The sequence below is a fragment of the Adiantum capillus-veneris genome, chromosome 15, assembly GCF_014529385.1.
Source record: "Adiantum capillus-veneris isolate H3 chromosome 15, ASM1452938v2, whole genome shotgun sequence".
Taxonomy (NCBI): domain Eukaryota; kingdom Viridiplantae; phylum Streptophyta; class Polypodiopsida; order Polypodiales; family Pteridaceae; genus Adiantum; species Adiantum capillus-veneris.
In genome coordinates, this window is record NC_140945.1 from 26572190 (window position 1) to 26586807 (window position 14618).

The 14618-nt window shown below is 46.4% G+C and overlaps 1 protein-coding gene across 1 annotated transcript in view; it reads left to right on the forward strand.

The window, feature by feature from the left end:
* The window catches only part of LOC147440417 (uncharacterized), a 39499-nt gene that overhangs the window by 7946 nt on the left and 16935 nt on the right, over positions 1-14618 (forward strand). The window contains exons 3-7 of the mRNA XM_086530154.1: positions 3865-3978; positions 4088-4192; positions 4725-4837; positions 4913-5019; positions 5124-5336. Coding sequence (XP_086386280.1) covers positions 3865-3978; positions 4088-4192; positions 4725-4837; positions 4913-5019; positions 5124-5336 — 652 coding nt within the window. The remainder of the gene's footprint in view (positions 1-3864; positions 3979-4087; positions 4193-4724; positions 4838-4912; positions 5020-5123; positions 5337-14618) is intronic.

Here is a 14618-nt window from a genome sequence, read left to right on the forward strand (position 1 = left end):
TCTTGGGTAGGCGATCATTGACATCAAAAGAGCCAAAACGAAGTTTCAAGCATACGGGAAAATGATCCGAGAGACACATAGCATAATTAATCCTCATCTCGCATACAAAGTCATCATATTGTTGCATGTGAAAAAGATACCAGCGATCCAGCCGAGCACGATACATGGATTGAGCATTGTGCTGAAAAGTAAAGCCTGGATCAATCGCATGCAAAAAGGGCCACAAATCAAGCCCATTACAGGTCGACATAAATTGGTCCCAAGATTGCCGTTCCATATGAAGCATGTGAGAATGGCCAGTAGTATTATCCGCAAGGTTTGGTGCATTATTAAAATCCCTGCAGAGAAAGGCATTGGAACGCCAACAATAAGAAGAGATAGCACTCCACAACCGTGCTCTATCTGCAGAAGCTGTGTATGCATATACTCCTCCAAATTCGAAAACTTCTCCATTAACAATACATTGGATGACCATCCATCGCCCAGCCGGGTCATTAAAGACCAAGGTCGGGAAGAGCTCATGTCGAACAAGCATAAGCACTCGAGAATGGCTAGCTGATTCTGCATAAGCTATCCAGTAGCCCGCAAAGTAAGAAGTCTGTCCTACGAATTGGTGTTGGTTATGCTCTTGAAGAACCACAATGTCTGCTTTATATGTATGTACATAGTGCCAGGTAAGCCGCCACTTGTCGTGATTGCATAACTCACGCACATTATAGGAGATGCAATTCAAAGAACTATGCATTCTATATGGTATATACAGTGGACGAGGAAACAAGGAAAGAAAAGGGGGGAATAAAACTCAAGTACCCGTGCCTTGGACCTGGATAATTGAAAAGAAATGCACCTTGCGATGAAGAAGCTTCTCCAGTAACAACCTCCTTGTAAGAACGAACAACCTTGTCTCAAGCTTCAGCCAAAGAAATGTTGTCATTACAAGGGAGTTTTTTCTGAGCAACATTCTTCAAAGGAGGCACATAATTACGAGAAGATGCCGGAACACAAGGTGTAGCAGCTTTGATTGGTTTCTTGGGCACTATCCAAGTTTGAGAGGTCGAAACCTGTTCTTTTCCCTTGTCTTTAATATTTGGAGAAGCAGAAAGTGCAGACAATTGTACTTGTTTCCCCTTGCCTTTAACCGCCCCAACTGAGGGGGAGGAGGTTGAAACTCCTTTAGTTTGAACCTCAGTAGAAGGTTTCGGAGGCGAGCGAGGTTGAGGAGCAGGGACGGCTGAAGGAGGTGGTTGCAAATTTGGTTCCGGACATTCAGACTGCATATGACCAAATTTGCCACATCGGAAGCAAGAATTTGCAAACTTGCCCCATTTAAGCTTAAACGGGCGCTTTCCAACCACTGTATCCCTCGAATCAGTCGAAATACTTGCTGGTGTGGGGATATCCGTGTCCCACAAAATACAAAAACGGTTTGTGTTTGCCTCGAGCTTAGGAGGGCAAATGACTTTGCCTAATTGAGCCCCAACAAAGGAAGAAAATGACGCCAAGTGCGAGGAAAGTCTACCACCTCAACCCAGACTGGACACTTGTGATGAATGAGACTCTGATAGTCCTTGGTAAGAGCCTAGGGCAGCACATGAGTTATCTGCGTATTGAAGAAAAGAGGAGACATTTCAAGCAGAGTATCCCGAGCATCCATGTCAGCCAGCAAGACTTCGTAGAACCCTCGCGTACCAAAGTAAACCCCTCGGACTACTTGCCTTTTGAGTAGGAAATCAACCCATTGCCCTACATCCTGAGCAGTAGGCATTCGACCCAAGAAAAAAAGAATCACAGCGTTAAGTGCATATTGAGCAACAGGATCCATGAGCTCTTGTATAGGGATGCGCACTTCCATAACAAGAGCGGATCCTTCCGAGGCTTGACGTGCATCCTCGAAGTCCTCATGCAAACATTCTTTGATAAGATTCAAAGCATCCATCTCCGAAGTTTCCATAGCTTTCCGACGCTTATATATACACTGATCAGTGGAATCCATGTGAAGTTCTCACACACACACTCTCTTCTTTTGTCTTTTTTTCTTTCATTCTTTTTTTTTTCTTTTAGGAGTTTTTGATATATGACTGTTATATACACAGGCAGACACACACACCGGCTAGCTGTACAAAAATACACACCCCTCTCTCGCACACACGACGATGGAAGGACCGCGTGCAGGCGAAATCAAACTTCCACCCCCGATGCGCTGTGAAAGGCCTACACAGGGTAGATGTTGTGCAGAACAGAGTCGCGCGACAGACGCGGCCGAAGGATTCACCACACACCCAAATCCCCCCCAAGCGTCCACACACATGCGCTCGACATAGACACACACGCACACACACGCAAGGCGGCTGTAATGCGACACACCACACCACACACCCAACTCTCTCTCTCTCTCTCTCTCTCTCTCTCTCTCTCTCACACACACACACACACACACACACACACAGACGCCTGAGAGAAGTAGGGTTCACGCGACTGTGATTCGCCACCAGTGAACAGGTCGATGTTAGGGTAGCTCGTCAGCTGCGAGGCTTCAAAAAACTGCGGCCTTGCAAACGATGTGTGCTGCAGCACACTGCTGCTGTGTACCTACGACCTGTGAGGCTTCAAAACCTGCGCACCCGCAGGCTATGACTCGCGAGGCAGTGGACTTTGGGGCTGGGAGACCTTGTACAGTCGCAAGGAAGAGCCCGCACAAGCTGTAGAAGCTCCTGCGCAGGGCTGAATCACGCTGAGGGTAGAGGCTCGCGCATGCTTCAGATCCTCAGCGACACCCACGAACACACACGAAATTACACCACACACACACAGTGCACACACACACACACACACACACACACACACACACACACACACACACACCCCTGTAGGGCCGCCACTCCCCCTACTAATTTTTTTGCAATGAAAGGGGCTGATTTCTATTACTTGAGAAATCCCTTAAAATGCCCAAATGGTGCAGATTTTGAGGGCGAGTACTTCGCTAATTACAAAGCTAGCCTGAAGGCAACAAACTGGAAACTGTGTACAAACTAGCCACTTGGCAAACTGTAAGAACTGAAAACTAGGGAAGAAACCTCTCCTAAAGAGAGTAAAAATGCCCTAGTAAGCTAAGTGGAGAGAGGATCGCAACAGCCTCTAAAAGATGGGCACTTCCACCAAAAGCACACTATGCAACTGGGTATCACAACCCGAACCATCAAAAGCCACCAGCAGTGAAAAGGACACTGAAAACTAGGGGAAAAACCTCTCCTAAAGAGAGTAGAAATGTCCTAGTAAGCTAAGTGGAAAGAGGATGACAGCAGTCTCTGAAAAGATAGGACCAAAAGTGTACATCCACCAAAAGTGTACACTGCAACTGGATATCACAACCTGCACCACCAAAAGCCACCAGGGTTGAAAAGGACACTGAACACAGCAATGCTTGACGTCGGGCAAATGCCCGTCAACTGGTAACATGGCTATGGGTAGTCAATGACGAAAATGAAGGAGAAGAAGCTGCTGACATCACCAAAAGACTGCTGGAAGGTGCCACTACCCCTACTCATGGCCAGCATTGGTCACCCCTTCCCGGTCGCCCGCCATCTTGCATGGGCAATTTCCTCAGGCTATCAACACTTGGCCTTTTTGAATGACCTTTTAATCACTAAGAGGAAGTTCCTACTCAGCCATGACCTGTTGCTCAATTATAAGTGTGTCCGTGTGCCCAAACTATAGGATATGAGAGAGAGAGAGAGAGAGAGAGAGAGAGAGAGAGAGAGAGATCTGAGAGAGAGAGAGGATGTTTTGTTCTCTATATGGCTAATCAAAGTCAATAATGTTAAAATCAGGGCTGCTTTCTCCTCACATTGTGATCTATGTCTTCAGGTGCCATGCGACCAGATTGTTACTTGAGGGCGACCGTTTCTTGGAGGATATTTTTGTAGATTTTCCTGCTCCACTTGCAGTTTCTGAGGAACTTTGTCTGGTATATGAGGAACGGTATCCATTAGCGAGGAAACTCTTTATATATATATTTTAAAACTCAGCAACTCTTCGATGAGGAAGATTATTTAAATTGTACTTGAAGCTGTATGGTTTTGTGCTTCAGATATATGAAAATGCTCCTCAATGGGGAGTGGAGTGCGAATGAACTACCACCTGCTGGGTTCCCATGGAGTCACGAACTCCTAACACGTTCTTGTGCATCAGCCGGGTACAAGCTTTAATTTCACTAACATGATACATTTTGTCCTCTTGGGCAATTCTGCCAGGCAAGATCTATTCTCAGGTGTCCTATTGCTTGAGGTTTATGGCCTACTTGGTGCATTTTCCACAAATGGTGGAGTCCTGGTCATCACTTTTGAATTTCAAGTGTGCTTTTCAATCTGCGGGCCTTCTGTACAAACTTGTTATGTGCTGAACTCTGGCTGTTGTTACCAATATTACGTACACATAGAAAAGTCTAGCATCACATATGAATGTGGTCCATCCGCCTTGTCATGCAAAATTAAGATTGTGAGTGACATCAGAGTGAGGTTTACGTAACTTGACATTTGCATAGGTTTATGTATGGCATGGAAGCACTTTTGTTTCTTGAGGGATCCTAAAGCAAAGGGAGCTTCATAAGTTTTATAGGTTATTAGCTTTGCAAATTTAGATGCTGATGCAGTCTTACTGTCTTAGGTTTTGGTTATAAGGTGAACCTTTTAATTGGAAGCAGTGAATCCAATAAGTTTGATATGCAGGGGAGCTGTAGCAGCCATGCACGTCGTGATGCTTGGGTTACGCTTGGTTGCAGCAAGCATCAGTGGATATGGTTGTTCAAGCCATGTGGAAGGCTTTCCTTTGGTTCCATCTGGTATGAAGAAAAACAGGAAAACATATTTAATGTCTTCCAGGTAAAGTTGACGTCGGGCTTGCTTCTTTTCCGCAGGTGTTTTCAACGATGTTGCCATAGCTGCATCTGTGGCCTTGCAGAGTTATCCCAACTTTTGCAATGCCAGGAAGCCTATCCTGGTTGTTGACCTGGATGTACATCAGGCAAGGTTCTTAACTTGTATTCAAAGTTCGTTTTGCATGTTGAGATTGTAGGCATCAAAATTTGTCAATGTCCTCTCAATCTTTTTCTCTCTGCTCTTTGACAGAGGACTGACACTCGAAGGCTATTTGAAAATGACAACCGAGTGGTGACATTTAATTTGCATGGATCAAACAATGCTCCTTGGTGTACGGACATGAGAGCAAAGAGTGACTCCGGTTTGCTTGACTGCACAGGAGATGACTATTATCTTGCGGTGCTCTCTGATAGGCTGCAACACTTATTTGACTTCTGCAATCCAGGCTTGGTCTTTTTCCAGGTTTTAAGAAAAACTTCTTTACTTACATACGTTTTGTTCATCATCAGCAAGAGTTGATACACTGATTTGATAGAGGATGCAGTACAGTTATTCACTAGGTGATACCACATGGGTGAAGGTTGAGATCTTTGATCCGTTTTATGTTGAGCTCAGCAATGACAAGGCTGGCTTAAAAAGTGAGATACTTCTTCCTTCTTCAATATGAGCGCATATTCTGCATGAGGTCCCCAATGATCTCTTGCTGTCAGTACATAGGTCCAGCTGGCCTTTAAAAAAGGGAAATTCAAGTGCATGATCTGGTGTAGCAGGCATGTTTTGGGCCGAGTGCCCCAGCCAGCAGGGAACATCTATGTATGGAGCAATGGCAATGCTTCCCACCTTCTAGCTTTCCAGCTGCATTCATCCGCCTCCTTTCATGTGCTCAAAACACTTCCGCAGACGACCAGCACAACAACCCTTTCCAGCCCACTGGTCATCGGCATCATGTGCTAAGGGTATCTGTTTTAACATCCTGAATCTGGCCACACCACTCAGGGATACTCAGACGGGACAAGGTATCTCCACTTTTACAGGGAGATTCTTCACCAATGGTGGTCATCATTGGAGGCTACTCGGTGTAAGTGGTAATGAGCCTTTCAGGTTCTATTGGAGGCATGCTGCTTGTTATGCAAGGTATTGGGAGAAATGCTGCTGGCTATACAAAGGCAAGATCCAAAACTGATCTTCTCTGTAGAGCCTCCTCCGCCACCAATGAAAGCCTCTTGATATGAAGTCTGAGTCGGCCAGCTCCACGAATGCAAAATGGATGTTGCAGATTCAACCGTTGTGGGTGTTTGGCCGTTGTGGGTATGAGGTTTAGGAGAAAAGATCTGTTGCAGAGATCTCATGTCTCTGATAGAGAGGAGGCACTCGAATTGGAGCTGCCCCTCCTCATGCCAAAAATGCTGCAAATCAACCCATTGATCTGAAAATAGGAAGGCAACCGATGGGTGAAAGGGGCTGGTAATGGGCTGCCCTAGGCTGCCAATCAGCCCTAAGGTGTGCAAAATCTGTCTGTTGAAGAAACAGCAGCATAAAGTTCAGCCACCTCAGTGTAGCGTTCTGAGCGAGAGATCTTTTTACCTCTATTAGAGGGCGAAGTCAGCCTATGAGACAAATCAAATATACGTGTGTGTCATCCAAAGGATGAAAGTACAAAGTAACAAAATGTGGTCTTACAGTAGGGGGGAGGGGGTGATTAATGGGGTATGAGGGAGGCTAGGATACAAGATCCATGGTATATGGGGGGATGGGTGTGTGGAGCTCTTTCTCTAGGATGTATGGGTGCACACTGCACATCTATATGCTGAGAGAGAGAGAGAGAGAGAGAGAGAGAGAGAGAGAGAGAGAGAGAGAGAGAGAGAGAGAGAGAGAGAGAGAGAGATGAATGAAATGAAATGTTATATTAACGTCTTCAGAAGGCCAGAATGACCTATGAGACCAGACAGTTACAATGTGGTGGATCTGATACAAAGTCAGAGTAACAAAAATGACAAAATAAAATGACAGAATAAAATGCTATGGAATCTGAAACAGCTAGGTGTGATCTAAGCAGATAGGTGGGATAGCTAAATCACAGATCACAAACGATCCAGCATCGGTCGCTGGCGGATCTCATCAATCTCCTCCATGATCAATAGCCTGACCGGGCATCGTGCATGCTGGGCCAAAGCCAGAGAGAGAGAGAGAGAGAGAGAGAGAGAGAGAGAGAGAGAGAGAGAGAGAAGACTATATGTGTTCCATGAGAAAGACAGAACGATTACACCATAGGGACAATGGCAGAGACTGAAGAAGCAATCCATGCAGAGTATCCGTGTACCAGGTGTAGCTCTCAGAGGCTTTCTGGCTCCATGTTTGCCTCTCACTATGCCGCGTCGCTGAAGTGTGGAAGCTTGCTATTGATGGACAGTCTCCCCCTCGCCTCATCCCCAAACCTGCTCATTATTAGATCTAACAGCTTGAAGATGGTGGAGATTTGCACCTGCAGAGGGTGCTTTACTACCTATCTCCTCATTTATTGCTGCTTGCTCTTCTACCTACTCTAGTTTTTGGCTAGCTTGGGTGACTTTTTCCCTGCAACGCACGGAGTACTAGGTTGTGTTGAAGGCCCCAGGGTCTAGGCATTGGAAGGAAATTAAGAGGATCTTTTGCTCCTTTAGTGGCACTATGCATCTTGGGTTGTTTTATCCGAAGGGGGGATCATTGCTGCCCAATTTACATGCTTTTTCAGACTTGAATTAGGTTGGTTGCTCTGGCACATGAGTGTCCAATAGTGGTTTTTGTTTCGTTTCATGCTTGTTGGCAGCTCATGCATATATTTCTTGAGCAAGAAGCAGTCTACCATGGCCCCTTTGTTATTCCCTGTCCAGTGGTTGTTAGAGTTATGGCATCTCGATTCTCTTTAGATTCGTCCAGTTGGTCTGAGTTTCTCCCAGGGACAGGTGTTAGAGAGTGAAGGCTGTTTTGTGGCTGTGCCTGGCTAGTGTGAGGTTCTGGCTAGTGTGAGGTGGTTTTCTCATGTCGGGATGTGTTTAGCCATGCATAGCTCAGGGTTTTGGCTTTGTTCCATGGCCAGCAGGCTCCTCTTGCCTTAGGGTATTTTTCCCCAGCTATCCCTCCACTTTCCCAGAGCCCTATGGGCCTCTAGATCTTGTTTCTGGCATTTCCCGTATTTATTGGGGATTTTCCAGGTTGTTGGAGCTGAGGGCTTGGTCTGGAAGCTTGGTTATTTCCCTATATAGGGAGCAGGAGGGGTCCCCTATTCAGCATGCAGTTCAGCCCCAGAGGGGGGCGCCCTCCCTTGAGTGCCCCTGCGGGTAGCAGTAGGAGGCTGGCAGGCAGCTTGCAGATGGGGCAGCCCTAGCGTTTTTGGGCAGCCCAGATCTGTGTTTTTGGGCAGCTAGCTATGAGCAACCGTAGGAGAGGCACGTTGCAGAAGATCCCCAGTCAGATCCCCCGAAGGTTCTTGCACCCATGCTGTAGTGGGTTCTCCATGCACCCGATACAACAGTCCTAAATCCAATGATCCTCAAGGCATGTCTTCCTTTGCCAAGAGGAGATGTAGACTTGCTGTCCTTGTGCTTGCTCAGTGGTTTCCTAGCTGTTGCCAGAGGTCTCATATGCAGGAGCAGTTGGCAGTGTAAGTAGCGTTCGCAGTTGTGCGTACCTCGGGTCTATCCATTAGGCATGTCAGTTCTCTTCCGGACCACCGTTTGTCACTTGTATGAGCAGCTTGTTATTAGCATGGAGAGCCTTTCCCAGCTAGCTCTCTCTCTCTCTCTCTCTCTCAATGTTTGCCAACCCTAGGTTGAACCCTATCTCCCCCTAGGCAAGGGCGGCCCGGGGGGGGGGGGGGGGGGACGTTAGGTCACAAGCTCTGCCCTCAGCCAAGCTCATTGCTCAACGCTCTCTTGCGTTGTGTCACAAGGCGAGCACCATGTGCCAATAGAAAAGAACAGATTGAACAAACTTTTAGCACTTCAATAACAACTGAACTGAAAGAGAGAGAGACGACACACGACACGGAGTGGCGGAATTCCACCCTAGAGAGTATTGGCCCCAAACCTTGGCGCCCCTTTCGGTATTTCTTTATATTACTGTCGATTCACAAAGTACAACAGCCGAGGAGCACCTGCTCTACAATCTGCGTGTTAAAAAGTGCCAGAGAGGGCCCCCAAGGCTCATATTTAAAGGCCCAAACCCTAAAAGCATCAAATATGAAAAGCTGACCCCAAAAAATCACTTTACTAAAATTTCGGGATTTCCCTAAAAATCCGCCGCGAATTCCGGGACGTTCGTACAGGTGCCACATCATCATATTTTGATGTGCAAAGTCTTTTGAGTGTGTTCTGCTTTATTTTTAATGCCTTTATGCCACTTGGGACCCCATCGGACGGGATCCCCATAAGTTGGTAGGACTTCTTCTTCTGTTGCTTGTTCTTCTTAGGGTTTCTAGAATTAGGGTTTGCAGGTTTTAGGGTTAGGGTTTCCAGAATTAGGGTTCAGCAGTTAGGGTTTTTGGCAGAAATTAGGGTTTGCAGGTTTTAGGGTTAGGGTTTCCAGAATTAGGGTTTCAGCAATTAGGGTTACCACGTCCTCACTCTGTGACACTTCTTCTATTGCTTCTTAGGGTTTAGGCCCCTCAGCCGGCATCTGTAAGTTGGCTCCATTCTTTAGGCTTTGACACGTCAGCAGTTTGTTACACGCTGCCTGTCAATGTGACGTGCAGACTTAGACTTTGTCTCCCGCCTTTTGCACGGGCCGACGACCTACAGATTGTGTCTCTTGCCGTTTGCACAGACCTTTTCTCCCCATTTTAGCCACCTTAAGCCTCAAGCCTTTGATCTCGCCACATTGAGGCTTTGAGCCTTTCACCACTTACACAGAGTCCAGCTTAATAAGAGAACTTCCAGCCTTTGATCCCACCAATCTAAGCCTTCGATCTCACCACAATGTTAAATAGTTCAGAGTTTCAAGCAGGGTGGTCTCGTACGGTCACGTACGTTTTGTCCACGTACGAAGACGTACGGTACTCATCGAACTAGAAAATTTTATGTCGTACGACATGGTTACGTACGTTCAAAAATAAAAACATGCAATTCTTAACCCTAGATTTTACACTTGGGACAATTAGACAATTGGTTATCACAGTGGGGATGTCGTGGTATTTAGTCAATACTATGTAGGATGGAGCTGATGGTTATATTGTCTTGTGGGTGACTACCATGGGTCTATACCTTGCACTTTCCTTTAAGGGTGAATCTGGGCTTATCCTGGATTCATTGAGCCATTGAGCAATCTCTCATTACTCATGAGAGAGCTTGAGAATGACTCGTGAGCTTGAGCCTTGAGTTCGAACATAATGGAGAAGAACAGAAAGAGGGCATCCATATATAGATTTAGAGTGTAGATACTTGCCCTTGAACGAGAGAGAGAGAGAGAGAGAGAGAGAGAGAGAGAGAGAGAGAGAGAGAGAGAGAGAGAGAGAGAGAGAGAGAGAGAGGAGCCTAATGAAATCAAAGGTGAAGGACCAAAGCAATGAGAGAGAGGGAGAGGGAGAGGAAGAGAGACGAGTCTAATGGAATCCAAAGCAATGTGTGTGTGTGTGTGTGTGTGTGTGAGAGAGAGAGAGAGAGAGAGAGAGAGAGAGAGAGAGAGAGGAGGCTCTGGGCATGTGGGAGGTGGGGGGGGGGATCCTAGGCTAGGTGGGAGGGATCCTATGCCAAAAGGTAACCCAAAAACCTCCCAAAAAAAGCACAGTCAACGGACTAAAAAACCAGTGGCTCTGGGCATGTGGGAGGTGGGGGGGGGGATCCTAGGCTAGGTGGGAGGGATCCTATGCCAAAAGGTAACCCAAAAACCTCCCAAAAAAAGCACAGTCAACGGACTAAAAAACCTGTCAAACGTACTAAAAAACCACCGGACGCAACGGACGCCTTGACCGGACAGGACGCCACCGTACGCCTCGTTCCGTCCGACGGACGAGAACAACCCTAACTTTCAAGTAAGCTTGGCATTCGCAAGTCTTGCTAGAGAAGGTGTCACATGTGGCACCGATGTGCTCCTTCGGTACCCCCGCTTCACGCAAAAGCTTTCTTGCAGTGGCAACGGCACCAAGGAAGGACCGGACTGCCCGCCAAGAAGCAAGGATCACGGCCCTCGAAACCAAGATCCAAGAACTCATCGAGGAGAATGCAAACAACGGTTATGCAAACTTGAAGCCGCGAAGGAAGTAGAGAGCCAAGCTCTACTTGCAAAAGCCCACGAAGTCGAAGCCTCCCTCACCGAGATTGTCATGGCTGCCCAAAAGGAATTACATGAAGCAACATATAAGAAGATTGGCACCAAGATACAAGCGGTCGTACAAGAATGCCAATTACAAGAATCTCTTAGACTCAAGGTTAGGATTGGGGGCCTCCACCCACAATGGTGCACAGTGAGGATACCCTCGAGGAGGCCATCACCAAGCTCAATGACATTCTTCAACCTGTCCACATTAAGCCTGAAACTATCTCTGGGATCAACGACACATATAGGCATGTGCTATCCGAGCATTGCATACTCACTTTCAAGGACAAAGACGAATGGGTGAAGCTGCTATGCCAATCTCGACTTCTCAAGGGGAAAAAGTTTTGGATGACAGAGGAACTAACTACAAATTAACTCAAGAATAAAGCAAGCGAGCTCAAGAAGATGCATGAAGCACGCAAGCAAGGTAAATGGGAATTCTACCCAGGGGGCAAAGCCGTCATCCAAGAGTTTTGAACTCCCAAACCGGCTCTCCCCTTAGCTGACCCCCCTTAGGTTTTCGTTCTTTCCTTTATCTTATCTTCTTGATGGACCCTTAGTCCTTAATTGATATGTATCGATCATCCTCACTTAGAAGGAACCGTTCTAATGTTTTGCTTTGGTCCCATGGGTCATATATGACCTTCGCGGATGATAATTCAATCTCTCTCTCTCTCTCTCTCTCTCTCTCTCTCAATGTTGCATCTCTTTCTACCTCAGTGATCTCTCTTGTCCATAGGTGCCTTGTTCATGTATTTGGCATTGCAGGTGTTCTAGGTCGGAATCGAGGTGTCCACCTGATCACGAGCCAGTTCTTCAATTCTTGTCTTCATTGCATCTTTCGTTGCCACCTTTGACATGGTATTAGAGCCCTAGGTGACACGACCACCTTGGATGCTCGGATTTGGTTTTGGTGCAGTTTTGAGAGAGAAGAAGATTTTCCTCTAGTTTAGGGTTGATTTGGGTATGTGGAGGCTATTGTCCCTCGTCTATGACTTCCCGTCCTTTACCCTTGATTCTCCGTTCAGCGAGGGGAACTCGATGGAGCTTTAAGGATGTGCAACATTGCTGGATTGTTCCGGCTTTCCTAGATGGAGTTATGTTGCTGTGCGTTTCGTAAGGGGAGGAGCATGCATGCGGCCTTTGAATCCAGAGGGGGAACCACGTCATTTTCAGCCTTCTTCTTCACAGAGGGGCGGCGAGTAAACAACGGGAGGATCTTCTTCAACATTTCTTGAGCGAGTTTTATGGCCGTGTTCTCTTCGAGGAGATGGATTGACAGAGTTGCTGTGCCTTTTGCAAATGTACATCTTTCTTGGAATTGTCAACGGAGCTACCTATGCGATGGGTAGTAGGTTGATGATTTGGTGCACATTTCAATGTATGTGTTGGAGTTGGATATGAGAGGTAGATGGGGATACTCCTATCTCCATCTTCTTGTTAGGTGCAGCGGAATGAATGTTTGAACTTTGCTCAAGATGAGTGATCCATAATGTGCTCAAGGTTCCTTTTTGTTCTTATGGAAGGGAGAACCTTCCGTTCTTTTAGTGAGAGAGTGCAATGGACACAAACAAAGTGAATGGACACTGTGCGTGCAAGTGTATGAGACTGAGAGATAGAGAGAGAAGAGAGATACGACACCATAGACGACGTAAAACCCTCCTCCGAAGGCCCCACTCTTGTCGGCGAGAGTGGTCTACTTATGATTGCACAAACTGTGTGCATGAGACTGATGCAAGTCTAGGCTATGTCGGTGATGACGACGGGGATGACGACAACGACATAAGGGCTGACATCTGCAATCTTTGATCTGTCCAAAAACGCTATGGCTGAAATCTGCGGCTAGTCCAAAAACGCTGATTTTGGGGGTTGTTTCTGTAGGTCTTTGTCGTTGAAAATCTGCAGGTCTTAGGGCTGAAAACTGAGGTTTCTTAAGGGCTGAATCTGATGGTCTTTCTGGGCTGAATCTGCTACTTCTTATGGCTGAACTTGAAGGTCCTCTACTGTTGCAAATCGTTGGGGCTATGAACTTGCAAAGGCTGGAATCTGCAAGCGCTAGGAATGTCAAAAACGCTAGGTGTGGGATCTGTCAAAAACGCTAGCTGATGTGTCTCTGCAAAACGCTAGCTGTGTCTGCTTCTTCTGGCGATTGATGCTGATGCAAAACTCTAGGCTTGGCTGGTCTTTGCTCTGGCGACGATCTCCTTGATGAGAAAACTCTAGGGCTGATTCTTCTTGCTTGGAGGAAATCCACCAAGGGGTCTTGCTGAGAAGTTGCCTGCTAAGCTTGGCCCCTGTTGCCTCTTCTGCCATTTAGTGCAAGTTTAGGTTTGCTTATATACAAACTTACTCAATTTGCCCTATCTACTTTCCAACAAAAGTCACTTAAATTAATAAGTGAAAAATGTCAAAAATAGGTAAAATAGGCTAAATGCACTGGAAAATTCCCCTAACTGATTCTGATGGGAATACTAATGATCATGCTGTGTGCAACCAAAGGATATGCATCTACACTAAGTGACTGGGCATACACGATCTACGAATAGACTCACAAAAGTGCCAGATCACTTCTAATCTAGACTGACTGGACTGACTGAACCCTTGTCGTGCTGTAGCTTGTCCACGGACACATAGGGTTGGATGTGTCATGTGACATCCCCTCCTTTCCAAAGTGAGGTATTGGTACCGAACTGTATGGCGTCGAGGGAGATCGCCAATAGCATCTGGAATCCTGGAAGGGACTCTTCGCCGGCCCACTCTGATGTGTGGGTCGTGCGGTACTTGAACTTCATAAAGGTTTGCAACGCTTGCTTCTTTGGGCCGCGCCGAAAGCGACACAAAGTCATCTTCAATGCTTCAACTTCGTCGAGAGTCATGCTTCTTTCTTCTTCAAGAATCTCCATGGCTGAAAATTCCTGAAACCACTTCCAACACAAAAACATGAACATATCCATTCCATGTAAAGTGAGTGGAAATATCTTGTCTTTCTCAAAGACTATGCATGCAATGTAGATGAACAAATAGACGGAGTGCCAAACCGTTCACCACACACACGCAAACAATGAGATCGAATCTTTCTCTTCTGATCTAAAGCAATCAACTGTGGCGATTCACAATGGAAATGCCCATGCTTGGTGCTCATACTTTCATGTACTCGTTCTACGAATGTGTCATGCCAAGGAAGAGACATGTAATGTGACTTCCTTGAACCCATACTTTTCAGCTTTTCATGAAAAATCTGCATACATTCGTGCTCATCCATGAGTGAAACGTGCTCAACGTACAATATGTCATGCCTAGGAAAAGGGATCACATAAAGACGCCGACTAAAATACAGGAAACGATCACGAATGAAACACTCGAACAATGCGTGCGTATCAATCATGCGAACACATAGTACTTCCTGTGAGGGTTCTTTGGACCTAGGCTCGAGAGCCAAGATCGCTTCTTCTTGAA